The 22,265-nt window shown below is 43.7% G+C and overlaps 1 protein-coding gene across 1 annotated transcript in view; it reads left to right on the top strand.

Annotated features, from left to right (window-relative positions):
* Window positions 1–22,265, top strand: part of Pigk (phosphatidylinositol glycan anchor biosynthesis class K) — a 93,353-nt gene that overhangs the window by 55,293 nt on the left and 15,795 nt on the right. Inside the window, exon 10 of the mRNA XM_075981044.1 lies at window positions 7,650–7,734. Coding sequence (XP_075837159.1) covers window positions 7,650–7,734 — 85 coding nt within the window. The remainder of the gene's footprint in view (window positions 1–7,649; window positions 7,735–22,265) is intronic.

Below are 22,265 nucleotides of genomic sequence, written 5' to 3'. Positions count from 1 at the left end.
TCACATACTTGGAAACAAAGGAAACCTCCACAAATACAAAAAAATATCAGTGTCCACCTGTGTCCTATCTGATTACCACGGATTAAAGTTAGAAGGCAACAACAATGCTACCCACAGAAAGCCTACAAACTCATGGAAACTGAACAGTCAACTACTGAACCACATCTGGGTCAAGGAAGAAATTAAGAAAGAAATTAAAGTCTTCCTTGAATTTAATGAAAATAAAGGGACAACATACTCAAACCTATGGGACACAATGAAAGCAGTGCTAAGAGGAAAGTTCATAGCACTAAGTGCCCACTTAAAGAAAACGGAGAATGCATACATTGGGAACTTAACAACACACCTGAAAGCTCTAGAAAAAAAAGAAGCAGACGCGCTGAGGAGAAGTAGAAGACTGGAAATAATCAAACTGAGGGCTGAAATCAACAAAATAGAAACACAGAAAACAGTCCAAAGAATCAATGAAACAAAAAGCTGGTTCTTGGAGAAAATCAACAAGATCAACAAACCCCTATCCAAACTAATTAAACGACAGAGAGAGAACACGCAAATAAATAAGATCAGAAATGAAAAGGGGGACATAACCACAGACACAGAGGAAATTCAGAGAATCATTAGAGCTTACTACAAAAGCCTGTATAACACAAAACTGGAAAATGTAAAGGAAATGGACACTTTTTTAGATAAATACCATATACCAAAGTTAAACCAGGACCAGGTGAACAATGTAAACAGACCTGTTGGTCGCGAAGAATTAGAAGCTGTTATCAAAAACATCCCTACCAAAAAAAGCCCAGAACCAGATGGTTTCAATGCGGAATTCTACCAGAACTTCCAAGAAGACCTAATACCTATACTCCTTAATGTATTCCACAATATAGAAACAGAAGGGTCATTACCAAATTCCTTTTATGAAGCTACAGTTACTCTGATACCAAAACCACACAAAGACTCAACCAGGAAAGATAATTACAGGCCAATCTCACTCATGAACATCGATGCAAAAATCCTCAACAAAATACTGGCAAACCGAATCCAAGAACACATTAGAAAAATTATCCATTATGATCAAGTAGGCTTCATCCCAGAGATGCAAAGCTGGTTCAACATACGCAAATCTATCAGTGTAATCCACCATATAAATAAACTGAAAGAAAAAAACCATATGATCATTTCATTAGATGCTGAAAAAGCATTCGACAAAATTCAACACCCCTTTATGATAAAGGTCTTGGAGAGAATAGGGATACAAGGATCCTACCTAAATATAATAAAAGCTATTTACAGCAAGCCAACAGCTAACATTAAATTAAACGGAGAAAAACTCAAAGCCATCCCACTAAACTCAGGAAAACGACAAGGATGTCCACTCTCTCCATACCTCTTCAATATAGTGCTTGAAGTTCTAGCAATAGCAATAAGACAACATAAGGAGATCAAGGGGATTCGTATTGGAAAGGAAGAAGTTAAGCTTTCGTTATTTGCAGATGATATGATAGTATACATAAGTGACCCCAAAAATTCTACCAAAGAACTCCTACAGCTGATAAACACCTTTAGTAATGTGGCAGGATACAAGATCAACTCCAAAAAATCAGTTGCCTTCCTATACACTAAGGATAAGGAAGCAGAGAGGGAAATCAGAGAAGCATCACCTTTCACGATAGCCACAAATAGCATAAAATATCTTGGGGTAATCCTGACCAAGGAAGTGAAAGATCTATTTGACAAGAACTATAAGTCTTTGAAGAAAGAAATTGAAGAAGACACCAGAAAATGGAAGGACCTCCCTTGCTCTTGGATTGGGAGGATCAACATAGTAAAAATGGCAATTTTACCAAAAGCAATCTATAGATTCAATGCAATCCCCATCAAAATTCTTCTCAGATCTGGAGAAGACAATAATCAACTTTATATGGAAAAACAAAAACCCAGGATAGCCAAAACAATCTTATACAATAAAGGATTGTCTGGAGGTATTACCATCCCTGACATCAAACTCTATTACAGAGCTACAGTATTGAAAACAGTTTGGTATTGGCATAAAAACAGAGAAGTCGACCAATGGAATCGAATAGAAGACCCTGACTTTAACCCACAAACCTATGAACACCTGATTTTCGATAAAGGAGCTAAAAGTATACAATGGAAAAAAGAGAGCATCTTCAACAAATTGTGCTGGCAAGACTGGATGTCAATCTGTAGAAGAATGAAAATAGATCCATATCTATCACCATGCACAAAACTCAAGTCCAAATGGATTAAAGACCTCAATATCAGTCTGAACACACTGAACCTGATAGAAGAGAAAGTGGGAAGTACTCTACAGCACATGGGTACAGGAGACCACTTCCTACGTATAACCCCAGCAGCACAGACACTAAGGGCAACATTGAATAAATGGGACCTCCTGAGACTGAGAAGCTTCTGTAAATCAAAGGACACTGTCACTAAGACAAAAAGGCAACCCACTTACTGGGAGAAGATTTTCACCAACCCCGCAACTGACAAAGGTCTGATCTCCAAAATATATAAAGAAATCAAGAAACTAGACCGTAAAAGGCTAATCAACCCAATTATAAAATGGGGCACTGAGCTGAACAGAGAATTCTCAACAGAAGAACTTAAAATGGCCAAAAGATACTTAAGGTCATGCTCAACTTCCTTAGCGATCAGGGAAATGCAAATCAAGACAACTTTAAGATACCATCTTACACCTGTCAGAATGGCTAAAATCAAAAACACCAATGATTGCCTTTGCTGGAGAGGTTGTGGAGAAAGGGGTACACTCACCCATTGCTGGTGGGAATGCAAACTTGTGCAACCACTCTGGAAAGCAGTGTTTCGGTTTCTCAGGAAATTCGGGATCAACCTACCCCTGGATCCAGCAATACCACTCTTGGGAGGCCCTATCATACAACAAAAGTATATGCTCAACTATATTCATAGCAGCATTGTTTGTAATAGCCAGAACCTGGAAACAACCTAGATGCCCTTCAACGGAAGAATGGATGAAGAAAGTATGAAATATATACATATTAGAGTATTACTCAGCAGTAAAAAACAAGGACTTCTTGAATTTTGCATACAAATGGATGGAAATAGAAGGCACTATCCTGAGTTAGGTAAGCCAGACCCAAAAAGATGAATATGGGATGTACTCACTCATATTTGGTTTCTAGCCATAAATAAAGGACATTGAGCTTATAATTCATGTTCCTAGAGAAGCTAAATAAGAAGGTGAATCCAAAGACAAACACATAGGCATCCTCCTGAATATCAACCTTCATCAGGCGATGAAAGGAGACAGAGACAGAGACCCACATTGGAGCACCAGACAGAAATCTCAAGGTCCAAATCAGGAGCAGAAGGAGACGAAGCACGAGCAAGGAACTCAGGACCGCGAGGGGTGCACCCACACACTGAGACAATGGGGATGTTCTATCGGGAACTCACCAAGGCCATCCGGCCTGGGTCTGAAAAAGCATGGGATAAATTTGGACTAGCTGAACATAGCGGACAATGAGGAATACTGAGAACTCAAGAACAAACGCAGTGGGTTTTTGATCCTACTGCACGTACTGGCTTTGGGGGAGCCTAGGCAGTTTGGATGCTCACCTTACTAGACCTGGATAGAGGTGGGTGGTCCTTGGGCTTCCCACAGGTCAGGGAACCCTGATTGCTCTTCGAGCAGATGAGGGAGGGTGACTTGATCGGGGGAGGGAGAGGGAAATGGGAGGCGGTGGCGGGGAGGAGGCAGAAATCCTTAATAAATAAATAAATTTAAAAAAAATAATAAAAATAAAAATAGCCCTGTGTCCCACCACTGGGGCCAACAATACAATTTTACAGAAACTGCAGTTCACTGTAGCTACAGAAGAGGGCACACTTGAACCAAGAACCTCTGTAAACTAGTTCTCTCTTCCTTGAACTCCAGACAAATCGCCATTACTAATCTCAGGAAAGCCAACGTAAATGATCCTCACCAGAAGAAGAATTCAGAAAATATACAAAGTTAATCAAGAATAAAATACGAAATTAAGATCAAACCCTATTAAATTATATGTAATATATGATTTATATACATTTTGTTATATATGTAGAGTCCTTCAGTGATTGAAAGCAAAATAGAAAGAAGGGTTGAGGGCATGGCTTAGTCACAAAGTGCTCACATGCAATTGTAAGGTCCTGAGTTCAATCCCCAGGACCCTCGATAAAGAAGCTGGGTTGGTGCTGTAATTCCCGCAGTGGTGAGCAGACGCAGGTGGACCTCTGGGTTCACTGGCCAGCCAGTCTGAGTCAGCAGGAAAGCCCAAGCCAGTGAGAGGCTGTCTCTAAAAACTTGCTGGACAGCTCCTGAGGAGTGACATTTGAGTATCACATATATGCACCTGCACATACGAGAACACACACACACACACACACACACACACACACGAGAGAGAGGGGGTGCGTGGATAATAAAAGAGATACTGGAGGAAGAGCAGACGGCAGCCCTGGAATCTGAACAACACCTTAACAAGTGTCTGTGCTGAGAAAGAACGCCCTGGCCATCAGCTAAAAAGTCACGACAGAAAGAGATAAACAGGCATGTCTGAAATAGAACCTGACTGAACTCTGGGAAGAAATTGACAGAAAAGACAAAATCACCTCAGAAGCAAAAACTAAATTACAAGCTCCCCAAGAGAAGGTATCTATTACCAGAAGTTGAGTGAGAGGAAGAGAGAATAGAAATGAGAGTCAGGAAAATAGCGCTAGATATGAGAGGGAGTTAGAGACGGTCCATTGTGTTCAGTTTAGTGTTTCAGCTAGAAAACCAAATGGAAAATAAACAGAAAGAGCATTACAAACTACAACAGAAAACTTCTTGGAGCTGAAACAGAATTTTTGAATCGAAAGGTTTTGTCTCTCGTGTCCCTGAGAGAATTGTCTAAACTATCAACCCTCAAAGAACGTTCTAGACCTCACCTCAACATAAAGTGGGAGGAAAAGGCCCCCTGGGCCTATGTCTAAGAAAAATACAGAAATAGTAGAAATTAAAAGCATTGAAGATTGTCTCAGTAGACGGGGCCCCAGCTGGGTCCTGGAAGCAGTGTGCGTAGGGAAGCAAACACGCATTTCTGAAAACTCGAGTGGTTGTTTTAGCTCTGAGACAGCAGTGATCCAATGCAAAGGCCCCATCAGTGGTGCCTGAGCTTCGCGGGGAATTACACGCCGAGCGACTTTGTGAGGGATATACTCAGATAGGTAACTGATGGGTGAGTGCTGGGGTACTCAGACATGAGCTGGTCATGATGCTTCAACCTCCAGACAGTCCAACAGGAACAATGTAGATAGCTGCACACGACTGTGGAGAGTGTCTCTGCTTCCCATCAACCTTTAGCTGCCTCTATGTCCCGGGGAGTCCCGGCCGTTCCCACAGCCAGCCTGTGGTGCGCTGCAGTAACCACAGCTATGGGAGTTTGAGACTGCAGGGTGTCCCATCCAAACTGTCACCTGTTCTCTGTTCTTTGACTAGTTCTGAGTCCGTGCAGTCACCGCTACTGCTGCAGAGAGAAACTTCTCTGGCCAAGTCTGTGGTGTCAGCATGGTTCCGTAGAAGGGCATTTGATGGGCATGTGCATGCAACTGTAACTTCCACACTGGGGCCACAGGCTTTTGACGGGTGTCTGTCAGCGCCCCAAGCCAGGCCTGCCACCGCTGCAGCACACTGAGGGGAGCTGCTGAGCACCTTCAGGCAATCTCAGGCTAGCCAGCTTCTGGGGGGGAGCTTTGAGTGCAGCTCCAGCTGGGGGAGGCCTCGAGCGTAGCCCCAGCTTGCTTTCTCTGTGTCCCCTGGCTACGCGTGTGTTCCATTTAGCAGTAGTCCATCCCCCCCCACGTCCCACCTCCAGCACTTCTGGGCACACCCAGAGGACTCTCCATGGTCATTGCTGTGCTGCGCACAGTAGCAGCTTTTGTTCCGGAGAAGCCTCCACACTGATTCCCTGGTAGCTGTAGGTTTACACTCCACCAACATCAGTGCAGTCTGTGTCTTGATGCTCGTCGCTTCCTGGTGGAGCTGGGCTCCCAACATAGTTTTATCTAGTGTTTCTCTGATGCTAAGGACATCGAGCACCTTCCGCAATAGTTATCGCTCATTTGTGCTTCTTCGGAGAACTCTCTTGCTCATTGCCTGTTTAGGGTGTTGGGCTTTCGTTTGTCTTCGGCACTAATCCTGTTGGCTGTATAGTTGGCCAAGGTTCTCCCCTGTTCCTAGGCTGCCTCTTCACCCAGCTCTTTCTTTGATGAATGGAAGTGGTTTTAAATTTCATGAGAGTCCACTTGTCCTTGTTGGTCTCGCTTACCCATCAACCAGGGTCCTGGCCTATGCCTGGATCTTGAGTGTGTTCCCTGTTTTTTCCTTGAGCTGTGTCAGAGTTTCAGGAAGCTCTCCCCATGAGCCAGTAGACCTCCTCCCCACACCCGCCGTCCCCCAGACTTCTAGCAGTGACCTCCTACTCTCCTCCCACCAACACCAGAATCTGTGGCATTCTGTGGACAGAGTCACCTGTCTTTACTCCGGGTGTGTTGGCGTTGGCTTCCCTACCAGCCCCCCTCTTGAGAAAGATGCTACAACCCTCATCCTTGCCAAGCTTATACCTATGTTTTCCAGGAAAAGTCCAAGTTTGGGGTTTTAAAATCTAATTTTGATACATTGATGTAGAACTCACTGGAAAGGGGTAAAAGAATGTTTGCTGCAGTTAGGTCTTACTGTCTAAAGTTCGGGGTTTATTTTTAAGATAGTCAATAATTGAAAAAATACATTTTATCAGACTACTTGGAAAGATTTTTTCTTTTTAAAATTTCTGATTTCCAGGAATCAGGGTGATGAGGGAGTGATGGAATGTGTGTGTCTGAAAGTGAAATTGAGGGCCACATAGGAGCAGGGCCCACAAGGGGATACAGGTGAGGGTAGGGAGAGGCGGAAACAAAGGAAATGGTCTGTGTGTGAAAATGTCACCAAAAATACTAATCAAACAATCGGAAATCTGTGTTTCCGTGTCGTGTAATTCATATTGTTTCAACCTGTGTTGAATATCATTTTAAATTTAAAACTAAAAGTTGGGTGTATTTCCCCCTTACCAAGATAGATGGTGAGCACCCGTAAGTAGAGAGGCACGTGACACAGTTTCTATCTTTGAGACATGAATGATGCAGTTCGGTGGTTTTAAATGAATCTGTACGTGTAGAAGAGAGAGCAGACGGCGGGATTAGAGGCTGGTCCAGACAGGCAGGAGTAATCACAGGCAAAACCCAAGATCCGGAGTGGCAGGGCCAGTAGAATGGTGCACAGAGAAGGCGAGAAAGACAGCAACTGCCCTGCTGAGAACCCAGACCTCACAAACAGGTTCTTAAGTGTTCAGTGTGGAGCGAGAGAGGGGACCAGGACAGTAAGTGACATTAGCTGATTTCATCACACAAGTATGTGTAGTCTGAATACATTTCTGGCCACATCATTTAAATCAGGGTCATTTTGTTGGGTAGTTTCCCCAAAATAATTAATAAATATTATTTCTAAAACTTACATTAGGTCTGTGGTAAGCACATTTTCTACATATTCACCATGGCCACTTGCCTGAGTGTGTCCTCTGCTTGCTTTCCAGCGACATGGAAGACAGGATGGAGGAGGAGCTCATGGAACCTCTGCAGTACGCTGACCAGCTCCCGGTGGCTCAGATAATACACCAGGTTTGCTTTCCATTAGATCCTTGTGAAAGGAACAAGATTTGCTTTTGCTAGGTTTTTCAGAATCAGTGTGTTCTGGGTAAACGGCATCGTGGGCCTTAACCCTTACTGCGTATGTTCCCATTTGAATCCCAGTATGGAAGTGTGAAGACTTCGAGTGTGATGCTAGAGCGCCTATGGGCTGTTAGTAGCGCCAGTTTGAGTTTATTAAAAGAAAGACTTTTAAATGAGAGTTTTCACTCTACAGATATAGCTCAGTTTTAAAGTTCTGCATGAATCTTAAAAATGGTTAGAAATTTGCCCCTCTGGTGTGCTCATCTGTGTGGTAATCAAGTCCAGTTTATATGTTAGGGATTCTCAGGTTGACAGCGCCTAAGTGACCCAGCCGTCTGCAAATGTCACATTTGGAATTCTGTCTTCATGCCTGACTCCAGCAGGGCAGGCAGCAAGTCAATATGTTCTTAACAGCGAGCGTGTACACGGAGCAGTGTGCTTTGCTGGGAATAGGTAAACAGGACAGCCCAGAGCAGTCACCTGGAGTAAAGCCTGACCGCAGAAGCAGGAATTAACCTTTCTGGTGGCTGACCACTTGAAATGTCATAAACGATTTTATAATGGGAAGGAACCAGTAAACTGCCTCTTTTCTGACCGCTGTTTTGTAGTTAAACAGTTTGAATTCAAGGTAAAACATTTGACCTGGCAAGAATTTTAGGTTGTGGGTTCTTTTTTAGTATAAAAGAGATGGTATTGATTTAACAATAAATTTAAAACAGTATAATTAAAAAATCTGAGTGATCTATCATAAAAAATTTCAGTGTATAAGAAATTTTGCATGATAGGAGTTTATGTTATAGCATGAAAGGTCATGTCAAGAGCAGATGTGTCATTCAGTCTTCAGTCATTGTCCTTTTGTGGCAGCTCTGGGACAGAGACGGCCACCGTCTCACTTTCCAGGTAGGTTCACTTAGTAAGGAATTGGTTATAGGTGGATTTTTCTCTCCTGCCTGCCAGTTCCCAAATAACCGACATGGAGACTTAATATTATTCTAAATGCTTGACTGATAGCTCAGGCTTATTGCTAAGTAGCTCTTACAACCTAAATTAACCCATTTCCAATAAACTACATTCTGCCATGAGGCTCATGGCATTTATCTCTCCAGCATATCTTGCTTCCTCTCCGTCTGGTTGGTGACTCCCCTGACCACATCTTTCTTTTTCCCAGCATTCTCCCATCTAACTTTATCCTGTTCAGCTGTTGGCCAGTCAGCTTCTTTATTAAACCAATCACAGCAGCATATTTTTACACAATGTAAGGGAATATTCTACAATTTGTCTTACAGTTTAAACAAAATGGTTATTTTTAATTTTGCTGATGTGCCTGTGTGTCTATGTGGTGCACCTGAGACAGGTCTGAAGAGGGGGTTGGATCCCTTGGAGCTCCTCTAGATACAGAAGGTAGTACAATTGCAAGGATGAACAGAACAGAACCCTGTGACTGTGAGGAAGCCATTGTTGATGTCATGGCCTAACTGACCCCTAGCATCCAGCTTACCTAAAGCCATAAATGTAGGGCATTTTCCATGACATAAGGAGCCACCAGCTTCTAAGAGGTCTCGGTGAGTTGCTGGGACTGTGACTTGGTATAGAGGGTTTGCTGAGCGGGCACAGCACCTTCACCAGCAAAGGAGGTGAGGAGAGTTTCTCCAAGGCTGAATGCCATCTCAACAGTGAAAGAGCCACAGATGCCAAGAGTGTACTTCATAGATTCAGTGAGAGTCGTTAGTGCCCACCATTGGATCCTGCTTGGGAGGAGGGCTGGGAGTTGGTGCTACGCCTGAGAATCCTCACTTTCCTGGCATGAGGACAGATTTCACGGCCCACGTCAGCACTGTGGGCTAGAGAGAAGCAGAGACCCCGGGTTCGCTGGGCACCACAGCTCAACCTAGGGCCGTGAAGCAGAGAGCCACAGAGCGGGATGCCTGGTGTCCTCTTCTGACCTCAGTCAGTGTACCCATGGATGCCCCTCACATCACAGATTAAATCAAGTCACATTTCTGAACCAGTGGTTCTAACATAGGCCCAGGCCCAAGAGACTTAAAGACAAGGAGTCCTCCAGAGCCGTGTTCATTGCAGCAGCCTATGAACAAACGGGAGGTGAGAACAGCCCAACCTCTGAGCAGCTGTGTGCAGTCAGCAGAATAGAGCACATCCAAGAACCATAGTATTGAGCAATAAGAGGGCAAAGGTGCATATGAGCTGCGGCATGGATCACCTCATCAGCTGTGCACATCACACTGTGAAAGAGGTCACACATGAATGTCCAGCACGGCCACATCTGCAGAGTAAGGGTGGCCAGATCTGGGAGGCAGCAGGGCATGATGTTCCCTGCCAAGGATACAGTTTCTCTTTTGGAGTAATGGAACTATTCTAAACAGAATGGAATGACACACAGCTCTGTAAACCACCCAACTTCAGAATGCGAATACTATGGTGTGGCGCTGTGTCTAAGGTGTCTGAATGTTTCAAAGCACCTGTCTCCAGCCTGTGACCCTCTGCTCCAAGGCTGCAAGGCAGTTTCCTAAGTGATGTGTAGTGGACAGTGGTTCTGCTCATGAGTGCAGTAATGTGTGCCACACCCAGTGTGTCCCCTGCGCACTGGAACACACTACAGCACTCACTGTGTCCCTGCACACTGGGAACACACTACAACACTCACTGTGTCCCTGCACACTGGGAACACACTCAACACTCACTGTGTCCCTGAACACTGGGAACACATTGCAGCAAACATAGCTGATGTAGGGGGCAGGATGTTCACATCCAGCACTCAGTAGAACAAATGGTGTTTTCTTTGTCTTTGCCTTTTTTAGATAATTGAATTTTATCAACTAAATGCCCTTTTCTTTTTCTCTGTTTCTGCCTGACAGCAGAAAGTTTAATCTAGCTGCTTGCAGATAAAGTCACTCAAACCCTGAGTCTTCTCCGTCTCCTTTCCGCTCTCTGTAGGGTGATGGGCGCAGTGCAGGTGTGAATGACATGGCTTCATAGCACACGAGATTCAGTGTCTCTCCTGCTGAAGTGTTCTGTTAGCCTATGACTTTGTCCTGGTAACCCCTGGTACAGTGTGCAGGGCACATCTGGAAATATTTGACATTTCTCCGTCTGTGGTTGTGCAGCTGGTGAAATTAGTGAGCAGTGCAGGTAACTGGAGTGCCATGGTGGAATCAGCAATCTCTGGGGTGCCTGGTGGCTATGTTGACTGGTGCTCTGTGGGTGGGATCCTAGGCTCTCTAAGTAGAGAAATGGAAGCCAGCAAGAGCCCAGATGTAGCTAGCAGGTGACCAGCTGCCTGCAGCTCCCCTGCTGTGACTTCCCACAGTAATGCTTGGTACTTGGCTCCTGAGACAACTAACCCCTCCTTCCTGAAGTTACTTCTGAGTGTTCCATTGCAGCAGCTCTGCAGCAGAGACCCGGGAGCCCCCATTCTGCTGTTGGCTCAGAATGGGCTCCCCTCTGTCTTCAGGCTTACTCATGTCTCTTTCTTCCCTCTCTCTCCATCTCCTTCGCTTGAGACTTTAACATGCTTCTCTTTTTTTGTAAGTGTTGTCGCGTGAGGAAATGTTTTGTGAGCACTTGTGTTGAAGAATTAAACAGCGTGTCTAGTGCACAGTATTCTGCGTGCATCTGGTGCCCACTGGTATTGCGTTTAAGCTTCCCACTTGTTTGTTTCCCTGCCACCCAGACTCCAGAAATAACCACACAGAAACTATATTAATTAAATCATCAATTGGCCCATTAACTCTAGATTCTTATTGGCTAGCCCTTACATATTAATTTAACCCATTTCTATTAATCTGTATATCTCCATGAGGCAGTGGCTTACCAGGTTAAGTTCTGGTGTCTGTCTCCAGTTGTGGCTCCATGGCTTCTTCCTGACTTCGCCCTTCTTTTTCCCAGCACTCAGTTTAGTCCCCCCACCCCACCCCGCCTAGTTCTGTCCTACCCTATCAGACCAAGCCAGTTTCTTTATTAACCAATGGTATTCATAGCATACAGAGGGGAATCCCACATCAACTGAGGAGTGGAGGGACTGAGGGGTCTCTCAAGGCCACCGAGGACCTTACTGCCAAACTTGCTTGTGGTACTTTCATAGCCCACAGTGGCGGTATTTATCACCTTAGTGTTCATGTGCTAACAGTTTGGCAGCTCTTTGGGAAGTAGGAATTGGAGTTGCTGGTGTGGGGCATTGCTGTGTAGAGCATGAGTCCTTTGGGAATTTGTTGTGCTCAGGGCCTGGACCATGGAGAAGTAGCAGAAGAGTGCACACATGGAGAGTGCTCGGCGACCCCGCGTGCCTGTGCGGTGCTCTCCGTTCAAAGGCTGTCACGGTCTATTGTGGGGACATTCGAGATGGGTGATGTTTGTGTATAAGTCGACTTCCTAGTTACCCTGCAGGTGCTGGTTTCAAAATCAAACCACTTTTTACAAGACAGTGTGGATTTTGAATTAATATTTAAAATTTGCGAATATAACATGGTATTTTATTGAATGTTAATGCTACTTTCTTTGTAAATGCAGCCACTCACAAGTGAGCTAGGTAACATTTTTGACAGGTTTGTTTCACTTTAATTTGTGAGCATAAAAAGTTGATTAGCGGTGGCCTGCCTGCACCAAGGAGGGTAGGCACTTTGTTTGCGAGCTGCCCAACCAACACGGAAGCCTGATCTCTCGGCCCCAGGAGAACCAGCGTTGGGGAGAGCCAACATTGGGGAGGCCGCGTTGGGTAGGCAAGGAGACCTGATCTGGTAAAAGAAGATCCATAAGGGAGTATTTGGAAGAAGAGATGGGCAGACGCCAAGGCAAGAATTCGCCCAACAAACTGAAAAGCAACATGAAGCCACCAGAAACCAGCGACCTCACAACGGAAGGACATGAACACCTTAATCAAGAAGGAGAAAAGATCGACTTCATGAAAGTTATTGACGCCCTTAAACAGCATGTAAAAAACGCCCTTATAGAAATGGATGAGAAATATGACAGAAAGTTTGAAGAATTGAATAAATCAGTGAATGATACCCTAGAAAACCAAGGAAAAACAATCAAACAGATAATGGAAACAGTTCAAGACTTGAAAACTGAAATAGAGGCAAAGAAGAAAACACAAACAGAGGGCCGGCTGGACATGGAAAATCTAGGTAAACGAATAGAGACTACAGAAACAAGCATAACCAGCAGAATACAAGAGATAGAAGAAAGACTCTCAGATTCTGAAGATACCATAGAGAAAATAAACACACTGATCAAAGAAAACAGCAAGTCCAACAAACTCTCATCACAAAACATTCAGGAAATATGGGACACAATAAAAAGACCAAACCTAAGAATAATAGGAGTAGAAGAAGGAGAAGAAGTGCAGCTCAATGGTCCAGAAAATATATTTAATAAAATTATAGAAGAAAACTTTCCCAACCTAAAGAAAGATATACCTATGAAGGTGCAAGAAGCATACAGAACACCAAATAGGCTGGATCAAAAAAAAACATCCCCTCGACATATAATTATCAAAACACAAAGCATTCAGAATAAGGAAAAAATATTAAGAGCGGCAAAGGAAAAAGGCCAAATTACTTACAAAGGTAAACCTATCAGACTTACACCTGACTTTTCCATGGAAACCATGAAAGCCAGAAGGTCCTGGATAGATGTACTGCAGAAACTGAGAGACCATGGATGCAAGCCCAGATTACTATACCCAGCCAAGCTTTCGTTCACTATAAATGGAGAAAATAAAATTTTCCAGGATAAAAACAAATTCAAACAATATGCAGCCACAAATCCAGCCTTACAGAAAGTAATAGAAGGAAAATCACTAACCAAGGAGTCCAATAATGACCACAATAACTCAGGCATCTAGAGACCCTTCATCAACACAAACCAAAGAAGGGATACACACAAAATCTACGAATAAAAAAAATGACCGGAGTTAACAACCACTGGTCATTAATATCACTTAATGTCAATGGTCTCAACTCACCTATAAAAAGGCACAGGCTAAGAGATTGGATAAGAAAACAGGATCCAACATTCTGCTGTTTACAAGAAACACACCTCAACCACAAAGACAGGCACCTACTCAGAGTAAAGGGTTGGGAAAAGGCCTATCAAGCAAATGGACCTAAGAAACAAGCAGGTGTGGCCATACTAATCTCTAACAAAGTTGACTTCAAACTTAAATCAATCAGAAGAGATGGAGAGGGGCATTTTATATTCATAACAGGAACAGTTCATCAGGATGAAGTCTCAATCCTGAACATCTATGCCCCTAATATAAAAGCACCCACGTACATAAAAGAAACATTGCTAAAATTCAAGGCAGCCATCAAACCGCACACACTAATAGTAGGAGACTTCAACACTCCTCTCTCACCAATGGACAGGTCAATCAGACAGAAACCTAGCAGAGAAATAAGACAATTAATGGAGGTAATGAAACAAATGGACTTAACAGACATCTATAGAACATTCCACCCAAATAGGAAAGAATACACCTTCTTCTCTGCAGCTCATGGAACCTTCTCGAAAATCGACCACATAGTCGGTAACAAAGCAAACATCCACAGTTACAAAAAAGTATTACTAACCACCTGTGTCTTATCAGATCACCATGGATTAAAGTTAGAATTCAACAACAAGGCTACCCCCGGAAAGCCCACAAAGTCATGGAAACTGAACAGCCAACTACTGAACCATACCTGGATTAAGGAAGAAATAAAGAAAGAAATTAAAGTCTTCCTGGAATTCAATGAAAATAAAGAAACAACATACTCAAATTTATGGGACACTATGAAAGCAGTCCTAAGAGGAAAGTTCATAGCACTTAGTGCCCACTTAAAGAAAACAGAGAAAGCTCACATTGGAGACTTAACAGCCCACCTGAAAGCTCTAGAAAAAAAAGAAGCAGACTCACCTAGGAGGAGTAGGAGACTGGAAATAATCAAACTGAGGGCTGAAATCAATAAAATAGAAACACAGAGAACAATCCAAAGAATCAATGAAACAAAAAGCTGGTTCCTGGAGAAAATCAATAAGATTGACAAACCCCTATCCAAACTAATCAAACGTCAGAGAGAGAATTTGCAAATTAATAAGATCAGAAATGAAAAGGGGGACATAACCACAGACACAGAGGAAATTCAGAGAATCATTAGAGCTTACTACAAAAGCCTATATGCCACAAAACTGGAAAATGTAAAGGAAATGGATACTTTCTTAGATAAATATCATTTACCAAAGTTAAATCAGGACCAGGTGAACAATCTAAATAGACCTGTTAGTCGCGAAGAATTAGAAGAGGTCATCAAAAACCTCCCTACCAAAAAAAGCCCAGGACCAGATGGTTTCAACGCGGAATTCTACCAGAACTTCCAAGAAGACCTAATACCTATACTCCTTAATGTATTTCACAATATAGAAACAGAAGGGTCATTACCAAATTCCTTTTATGAAGCTACAGTTACTCTGATACCAAAACCACACAAAGACTCAACCAGGAAAGAGAATTACAGGCCGATCTCACTCATGAATATCGATGCAAAAATCCTCAACAAAATACTGGCAAACCGAATCCAAGAACACATCCGAAAAATTATCCACTATGATCAAGTAGGCTTCATTCCTGAGATGCAGGGCTGGTTCAACATACGAAAATCTATCAATGTAATCCAGCATATAAATAAACTGAAAGAAAAAAACCATATGATCATTTCATTAGATGCTGAAAAAGCATTCGACAAAATTCAACATCCATTTATGTTAAAAGTCTTGGAGAGATTAGGGATACAAGGGTCATACCTAAATATAATAAAAGCTATATACAGCAAGCCGACAGCTAACATCAAATTAAACGGAGAGAAACTCAAAGCCATCCCGCTTAACTCAGGAACACGACAAGGCTGTCCACTTTCGCCATACCTCTTCAATATAGTGCTGGAAGTTCTAGCAATAGCAATAAGACAGCATAATGGGATCAAGGGGATTCGAATTGGAAAGGAAGAAGTTAAACTTTCGTTATTCGCAGATGATATGATAGTGTACATAAGCGACCCCCAAAACTCCACCAAAGAACTTTTACAGCTGATAAACAGCTTTAGTAATGTGGCAGGATACAAGATCAACTCCAAAAAATCAGTCGCCCTCTTATACACAAAGGATATGGAAGCAGAGAGGGAAATCAGAGAAGCTTCTCCATTCACGATAGCCACAAACAGCATAAAATATCTTGGGGTAAATCTAACCAAGGAAGTGAAAGATCTATTTGACAAGAACTTTAAGGCATTGAAGAAAGAAATTGAAGAGGATACCAAAAAATGGATGGACATCCCTTGCTCTTGGATTGGGAGGATCAACATAGTAAAAATGGCAATTCTACCTAAGGCAATTTATAGATTCAATGCAATCCCCATCAAGATCCCATCAAAATTCTTCACAGATCTGGAGAGGACAATAATCAACTTTATATGGAAAAACAAAAAACCCAGGATAGCCAAAACAATCCTATACAATAAAGGATCTTCTGGAGGCATTACCATCCCTGACTTCAAACTCTATTACAGAGCTACAGTAATGAAAACAGGGTGGTACTGGCATAAAAACAGAGAAGTCGACCAATGGAATCGTATAGAAGACCCGGATTTTACCCCACAAACCTATGAACACCTCATTTTCGATAAAGGAGCTAAAAGTATACAATGGAAGAAAGAAAGCATCTTCAACAAATGGTGCTGGCACAACTGGATGTCAACCTGTAGAAGAATGAAAATAGACCCATATCTATCACCGTGCACAAAACTCAAGTCCAAATGGATTAAAGACCTCATTATCAGCACGAAAACACTGAACCTGATAGAAGAGAAAGTGGGAAATACCCTACAACAGATGGGCACAGGTGATCGCTTCTTAGGTATAACCCCAGAAGCACAGGCATTAAGGGCAACATTGAATAAATGGGACCTACTAAAACTGAGAAGCTTCTGTAAAGCAAAGGACACTGTCACTAAGACACAAAGGGAACCTACTGACTGGGAGAAGATCTTCACCAACCCCGCAACAGACAAAGGTCTGATCTCCAAAATATATAGAGAACTCAAGAAACTAGACTTTAAAATGCTAATTAACCCAATTAAAAAATGGGGCACTGAACTGAACAGAGAATTCTCAACAGAAGAACTTCAAATGGCCAAAAGATACTTAAGGTCATGCTCAACTTCCTTAGCAATCAGGGAAATGCAAATCAAAACAACTTTGAGATACCATCTTACACCTGTCAGAATGGCTAAAGTCAACAACAACAAGGATAGCCTTTGCTGGAGAGGCTGTGGAGGAAGGGGTACCCTCTTCCATTGCTGGTGGGAATGCAATCATGTGCAACCACTGTGGAAGTCAGTGTTTCGGTTTCTCAGGAAATTTGAGATCAACCTACCCCTGGACCCAGCAATACCACTCTTGGGAATTTACCCAAGTGATGCTCTATCACATGTCAAAAGCATTTGTTCAACTATGTTCATAGCAGCATTGTTTGTAATAGCCAGAACCTGGAAACAACCTAGATGCCCTTCAATGGAAGAATGGATGAAGAAAGTATGGAATATATACACACTAGAGTACTACGCTGCGGTAAAAAACAATGACTTCTCGAATTTTGCATGCAAATGGATGGAAATAGAAAACACTATCCTGAGTGAGGTATCCCAGACCCAAAAAGAAGAACATGGGATGTACTCACTCATAATTGGTTTCTAGCCATAAATAGGGGTCACAGAATCTACAATTGGCGAACCTAAAGAAGCTAAGTAAGAAGGTGAACACAAGGAAAAACATATCGTTATCCTCTTGGATAAGGGAAGTAGACAAAATTGCCGGGGAGAAAAGTGGGATCTTGGGGGTGGGGTGGGAAGGGGGTAAGGGGAGATGGGGAGAGAAAAGGTAGAAGGCAAGGAGGGGGGACTTGGGGAAATAGGAGGATCGGGATAAAGGAAGGTTGGATAGGGGAGCATGGAACCACAATCCTTAGTTAAGGGACCCACCTTAGGGTGGGCAGGAGAATTGACCCTAGAGGGGCTCCCAGGTGCCCAAGCTGAGGTCCCAAGTTAGTTCCTTGGGCAGCTGAGGATAGGGAACCTGAAATGACCCCATCCTAGCGCAATACTGACGAATATCTTGCATATCATCTTAGAACTTTCATCTGGCGAGGGATGGAGATAGAGACAGAGACCCACACTGGAGCACTGGACTGAGCTCCCAAGGTCCCAATGAGGAGCAGAAGGAGGGAGAACATGAGCAAAGAAGTCGGGACCACGAGGGGTGCACCCACCCACTGAGACAGTGGAGCTGATCTACTGGGAGCTCACCAAGGCCAGCTGGACTATTACCAAAAAAAGCAGGGGATAAAACTGAACTCTCTGAGCATGTCGAACAATGAGGGCTGATGAGACGCCAAGGACAATGGCACGCAGTTTTGATCCTACGCAATCTGCTGGCTTGGTGGGAGCCTAGCCAGTTTGGATGTTCACCTTCCTAGATATGGACGGAGGGGGGAGGACCTAGGACTTACCACAGGGCAGGGAACCCTGACTGCTCTTTGGACTGGAGAGAGAGGGGGAGAGTAGTGGGGGGAAGGAGAGAGGGGTGGGAGGAGGGGGAGAAGAGTGGGAGGAGAGGGAGAAGAGTGGGAGGAGGGGGAGGGAAAGGGGAGGCTGGGAGGAGGTGGAAATTTGTTTTTTTTTTCTTTATTCTTCTTTTATCAATAAAAAAATGTTAAAAAAAAAAGTTGATTAGCACCATGCAGAGCTTATTAATTATAAAATAATGACAATTAGTGATTTGAAAATTAGACATAAAAATCTTCAAAAAGAGAACTATCTTTGTAATTAGCAATATCTATCCATCTCAAATGCTAATTTTAAAAAAACTTCCTTTGAAATAAAATCTATCAGAAGTGACAAGTGTGCTGAGCAGACATGCGAGCCCACTGTCAGGAGAGCCTCTCCTTATTTCCAGTGAGGTGTGCCTTTAAGTGTTGTATGAAGAACCAACTTAAAGTATTCCTCCCACCTACTAAGGTATTTGGGCCAGTTCCTTCTAGATACAAAAGGTGGCACAAATGCGAGGATGTGATGACCCCTGTGAACAGAGCACACGTGGCTGGAATTGGTCAGTTTCCTGGTGACCTGGATGACGTCATGACCTGAGGTCACAGGCACTGAAGAACCCACACCTACACCAAAGGCCGCTGCCTGACTAGAAGTGAGGTGTTGTGGAGGCTGGAATGGGGCCGATCTGAGCCGGGTGATCTGGGGCTGTGTTTGGCTCTCTCATTGCCCGTCTGTGTCTGACCTACCACCCTGTGACCCTGAGGAAACCGTTGATGTAATGGCCTAAGAGATCCCTAGCATCCAGCTAACCTCGAGCTAGCCATGTTACTGACAGCATCAGGAGCCTGTACCAGATATCACCACCTCCCTGTGACCCACTCGCCTGCTGCTTCTGCCAGCGGGAACCTCATGGAACGACTATCACAGTGAAACGTGGAGTTTGGGGTGATCCAGGACTTGGTCAGTCATAATTGGCTCCAAAATAAACTGTTCCAGCAAGGGTCTGAGTCCTGTGGAAGGATGATAGACTATCTAATGACCTTCTAACTTAAGAGTACATTGTCTTCTATTGCATAGGAAGTGAAATAATGACTTCAGGGTAAAGCTGCATCAGTCTTATTTTGTATGTTAGTCCATGCAGTCGTTGCATGGGTTTAACAATGCTCCAATTGCTTGTTTAGTAGACGCCCATGATTTAAGTCTAAAGCAGTGTCTTGGTACACTGTACTGTGAAGGTTGCCAAAGCGAGGCATGCATCAGCAACTACTGAGTACTGAATTGAAACCTTGTTCCTGATGAGTGCTCATTCCACCTGAGCACCCTAGCTACCCCAGCATGCCCTGTATTGACCAAGTCTGTGCCCATGTGCTTGGAACAGCGTGAGTAAAGGTTGATGTGTTTGTGGGAGGGTTGAGATGTGCAGACCTGACACCAAGACTCAAGGTGCTGAGATAATCTCTCCCCCTGACTCGGGTCCTTTTACTTAGCTGGTCGGTTCTGTGCTGTTATAACCGAGCCCGAGACTGTAAGAGTGTACAGCATATCCAAATGTTCAACATCAGGGGACCCTTTTCCATGTGGGGACACCTCCCCACCTGTGCTCTTTCTTGTCTGTATTCCAGGCTTCCTCAGGACCTTCTGCAAATCCTGTATTTGGTAAGAGTAGTGCATGTTAGTCCTCAGACCAGGGTCTTCCTAGCATACCCTGTTTGGATGGTGTCCTGAGTGTCTGTGTCACTCTTGAGGGCTTTAGATGGTGTCCTGGGCGTCTGCGTCACTCTTGGGGCTTTAGATGGTGTCCTGGGCTTCTGCGTCATTCTTGGGGCTTTAGATGGTGTCCTGGGCGTTTGCGTCACTCTTGGGGACCTTAGACGGTGTCATGGGTGTCTGCATCACTGTTGGGGACCTTAGACAGTGTCCTGGTATACAAGTAAGTTCCAGGACAGCCGGTACTACACAGAGAAACCTTGTCTTGAAAAACCAAAACTAATTTAATAAGTAAGTAAATAAGATTTGGAGCCTAACCTACTTATAAGTTTTCTAGAACAAAGGCATTCCAGTTTCCTGATTTTACTAAATTTGTAAGGATTTAAAAAATAATAGTTGATATTAATGCAGAAATGGCAGAGTCTCTTTTCCCTTCTATCCCCTCCTTCCTCTCCCCTCCGTCTGCAGTTGGCATTCAATTCCCCCGTGTTCTACTGTGAAATGTCTCATTTGCATCCTCTACCCCACTCCTGTTGTGCAACAGATGATTATCACCATCATCACCACCTCCCCCTCTGCCTCCTCCTCTTGGTTCTCCCCTCCTGGTGCTTCTCCTCCTCTTCCTCCTCCTCGTCACCATCAGAAGATAAACAGTAGATAAACCACTGAAGAAGTCTCTTTTCCATCTAAGCGAGCTGAGGCTCTGGTCATGTCAATCATCTGCCTGAGGTCTTAGAAATGACCACACCAGAGTTGGGGTCTGGGTCACGTGACTCCAGAGTCAATACTCTTGTCTACTATGCAATGCGCCCTCCTTAGGAGCACTTGAAATGGTTTGGAAAGTTTTTCCCTTAGAAGATTTGATGATTGTGAACTATGAACAGGTGTGATTTCTGCCGGTTACGTGAAAGCATACTCTGGAAGAACCCACTCCCAGCAGAAGGCTCTCTGTATTCTTCAGATGGGGGTTTGCTGATTTGAAAGCTTGTCTGGACAGAGTCTCTGAAGAAGACCTGTTCCTGATTTCCTTCTCCACCGTGCCTGCACTGGACCCCAGTGAATTGGGACAAATGGAATCTGAAGGGTTGTGGGTGGAACCAGTCATGGGGGTGGGGGCAAAGAATTGAAAAGGATGGCCCTGAAGAACCTCTTAGCACTCTACCTGTAGGTGGCTCACTGGGTCTTTACGTTGCCCAATTCCCTGTTTCAGGAGTCAGTGCATAGTTATGGTAGCTGAATGATCGTCGGGATTTCAGACTCTTGTGAATTGTCCAGACAGCACACACATGCTTGTTCCGTGTTTTCCAAAGACACCACGTCTCTTCCCATGAAACCACAAAGAGATGTTTAAGGTGTGACTCCATGACACATTGCAGAGTGCCTGCACTGACTGCCTGTCCCCACAACTGTGTATTCTCATGGCAAGTGGGATAGCCAAGTTGTCAGAAAAGAATGTCAAAGATATTGGATCACCAACTTGTCTGAGTGGGCCCTGGATATTTGAAAATTAGTGACACACAGCTAAAACAGCTAGAGAAATACACATTTCTCCCCACAAGTCCCTTGAGAGTCTGTCACATTTAGACAGCAAACATTCCTAACGAGCATCAGGCATTTGACTCCCATGCATTGCTTTGAGTATTAGCTACTCGGTCATAATTCCTTCGCCCATTTATATTATAGCCCCATCATTTTCATCACAAGACAGGAGGCTTTCACAACAGAGTTTTGCTGCTGCTTCTCAGAGAATATATAATTTTAAAACCCTCTTAGATACAGTAAAGGCTTATTAAAATGTTCCATAATTTTATTTATTGATAGAAGCCATGATGCAGTCATGATGGTAGTTATCAATTGACTTTTGATCTTCTAATTGCTGGTTGGTTATAATCTAATAAATATGCCAAATAGAAGGATTTTTTTCATTTTCTTCATTTTACCAGCACGTACCACCTAGCAGAGAAACCAGTGCTGTTACTGAGGTGTGTGTGTGCTATGAAGGAGGCTCCTGGCCTGTGAGCAGCGTTTGCTTTCTGTGCTGAAGTGAACAGTGCTGAAACAAAGAAAGGACCATTTGCTACCTCCAGAAAATACGGTGTCCAGAAGGACAGTGCTCTTTGAGTGATTCACTAGTTGAAGAATGTCTATAAGAAAGGTCAGGTGAGAAAATGGACCCAC

This window comes from Microtus pennsylvanicus, chromosome 7 (assembly GCF_037038515.1).
Source record: "Microtus pennsylvanicus isolate mMicPen1 chromosome 7, mMicPen1.hap1, whole genome shotgun sequence".
NCBI classification, from domain to species: domain Eukaryota; kingdom Metazoa; phylum Chordata; class Mammalia; order Rodentia; family Cricetidae; genus Microtus; species Microtus pennsylvanicus.
This window is presented reverse-complemented; position numbering and strand designations above follow the sequence as displayed.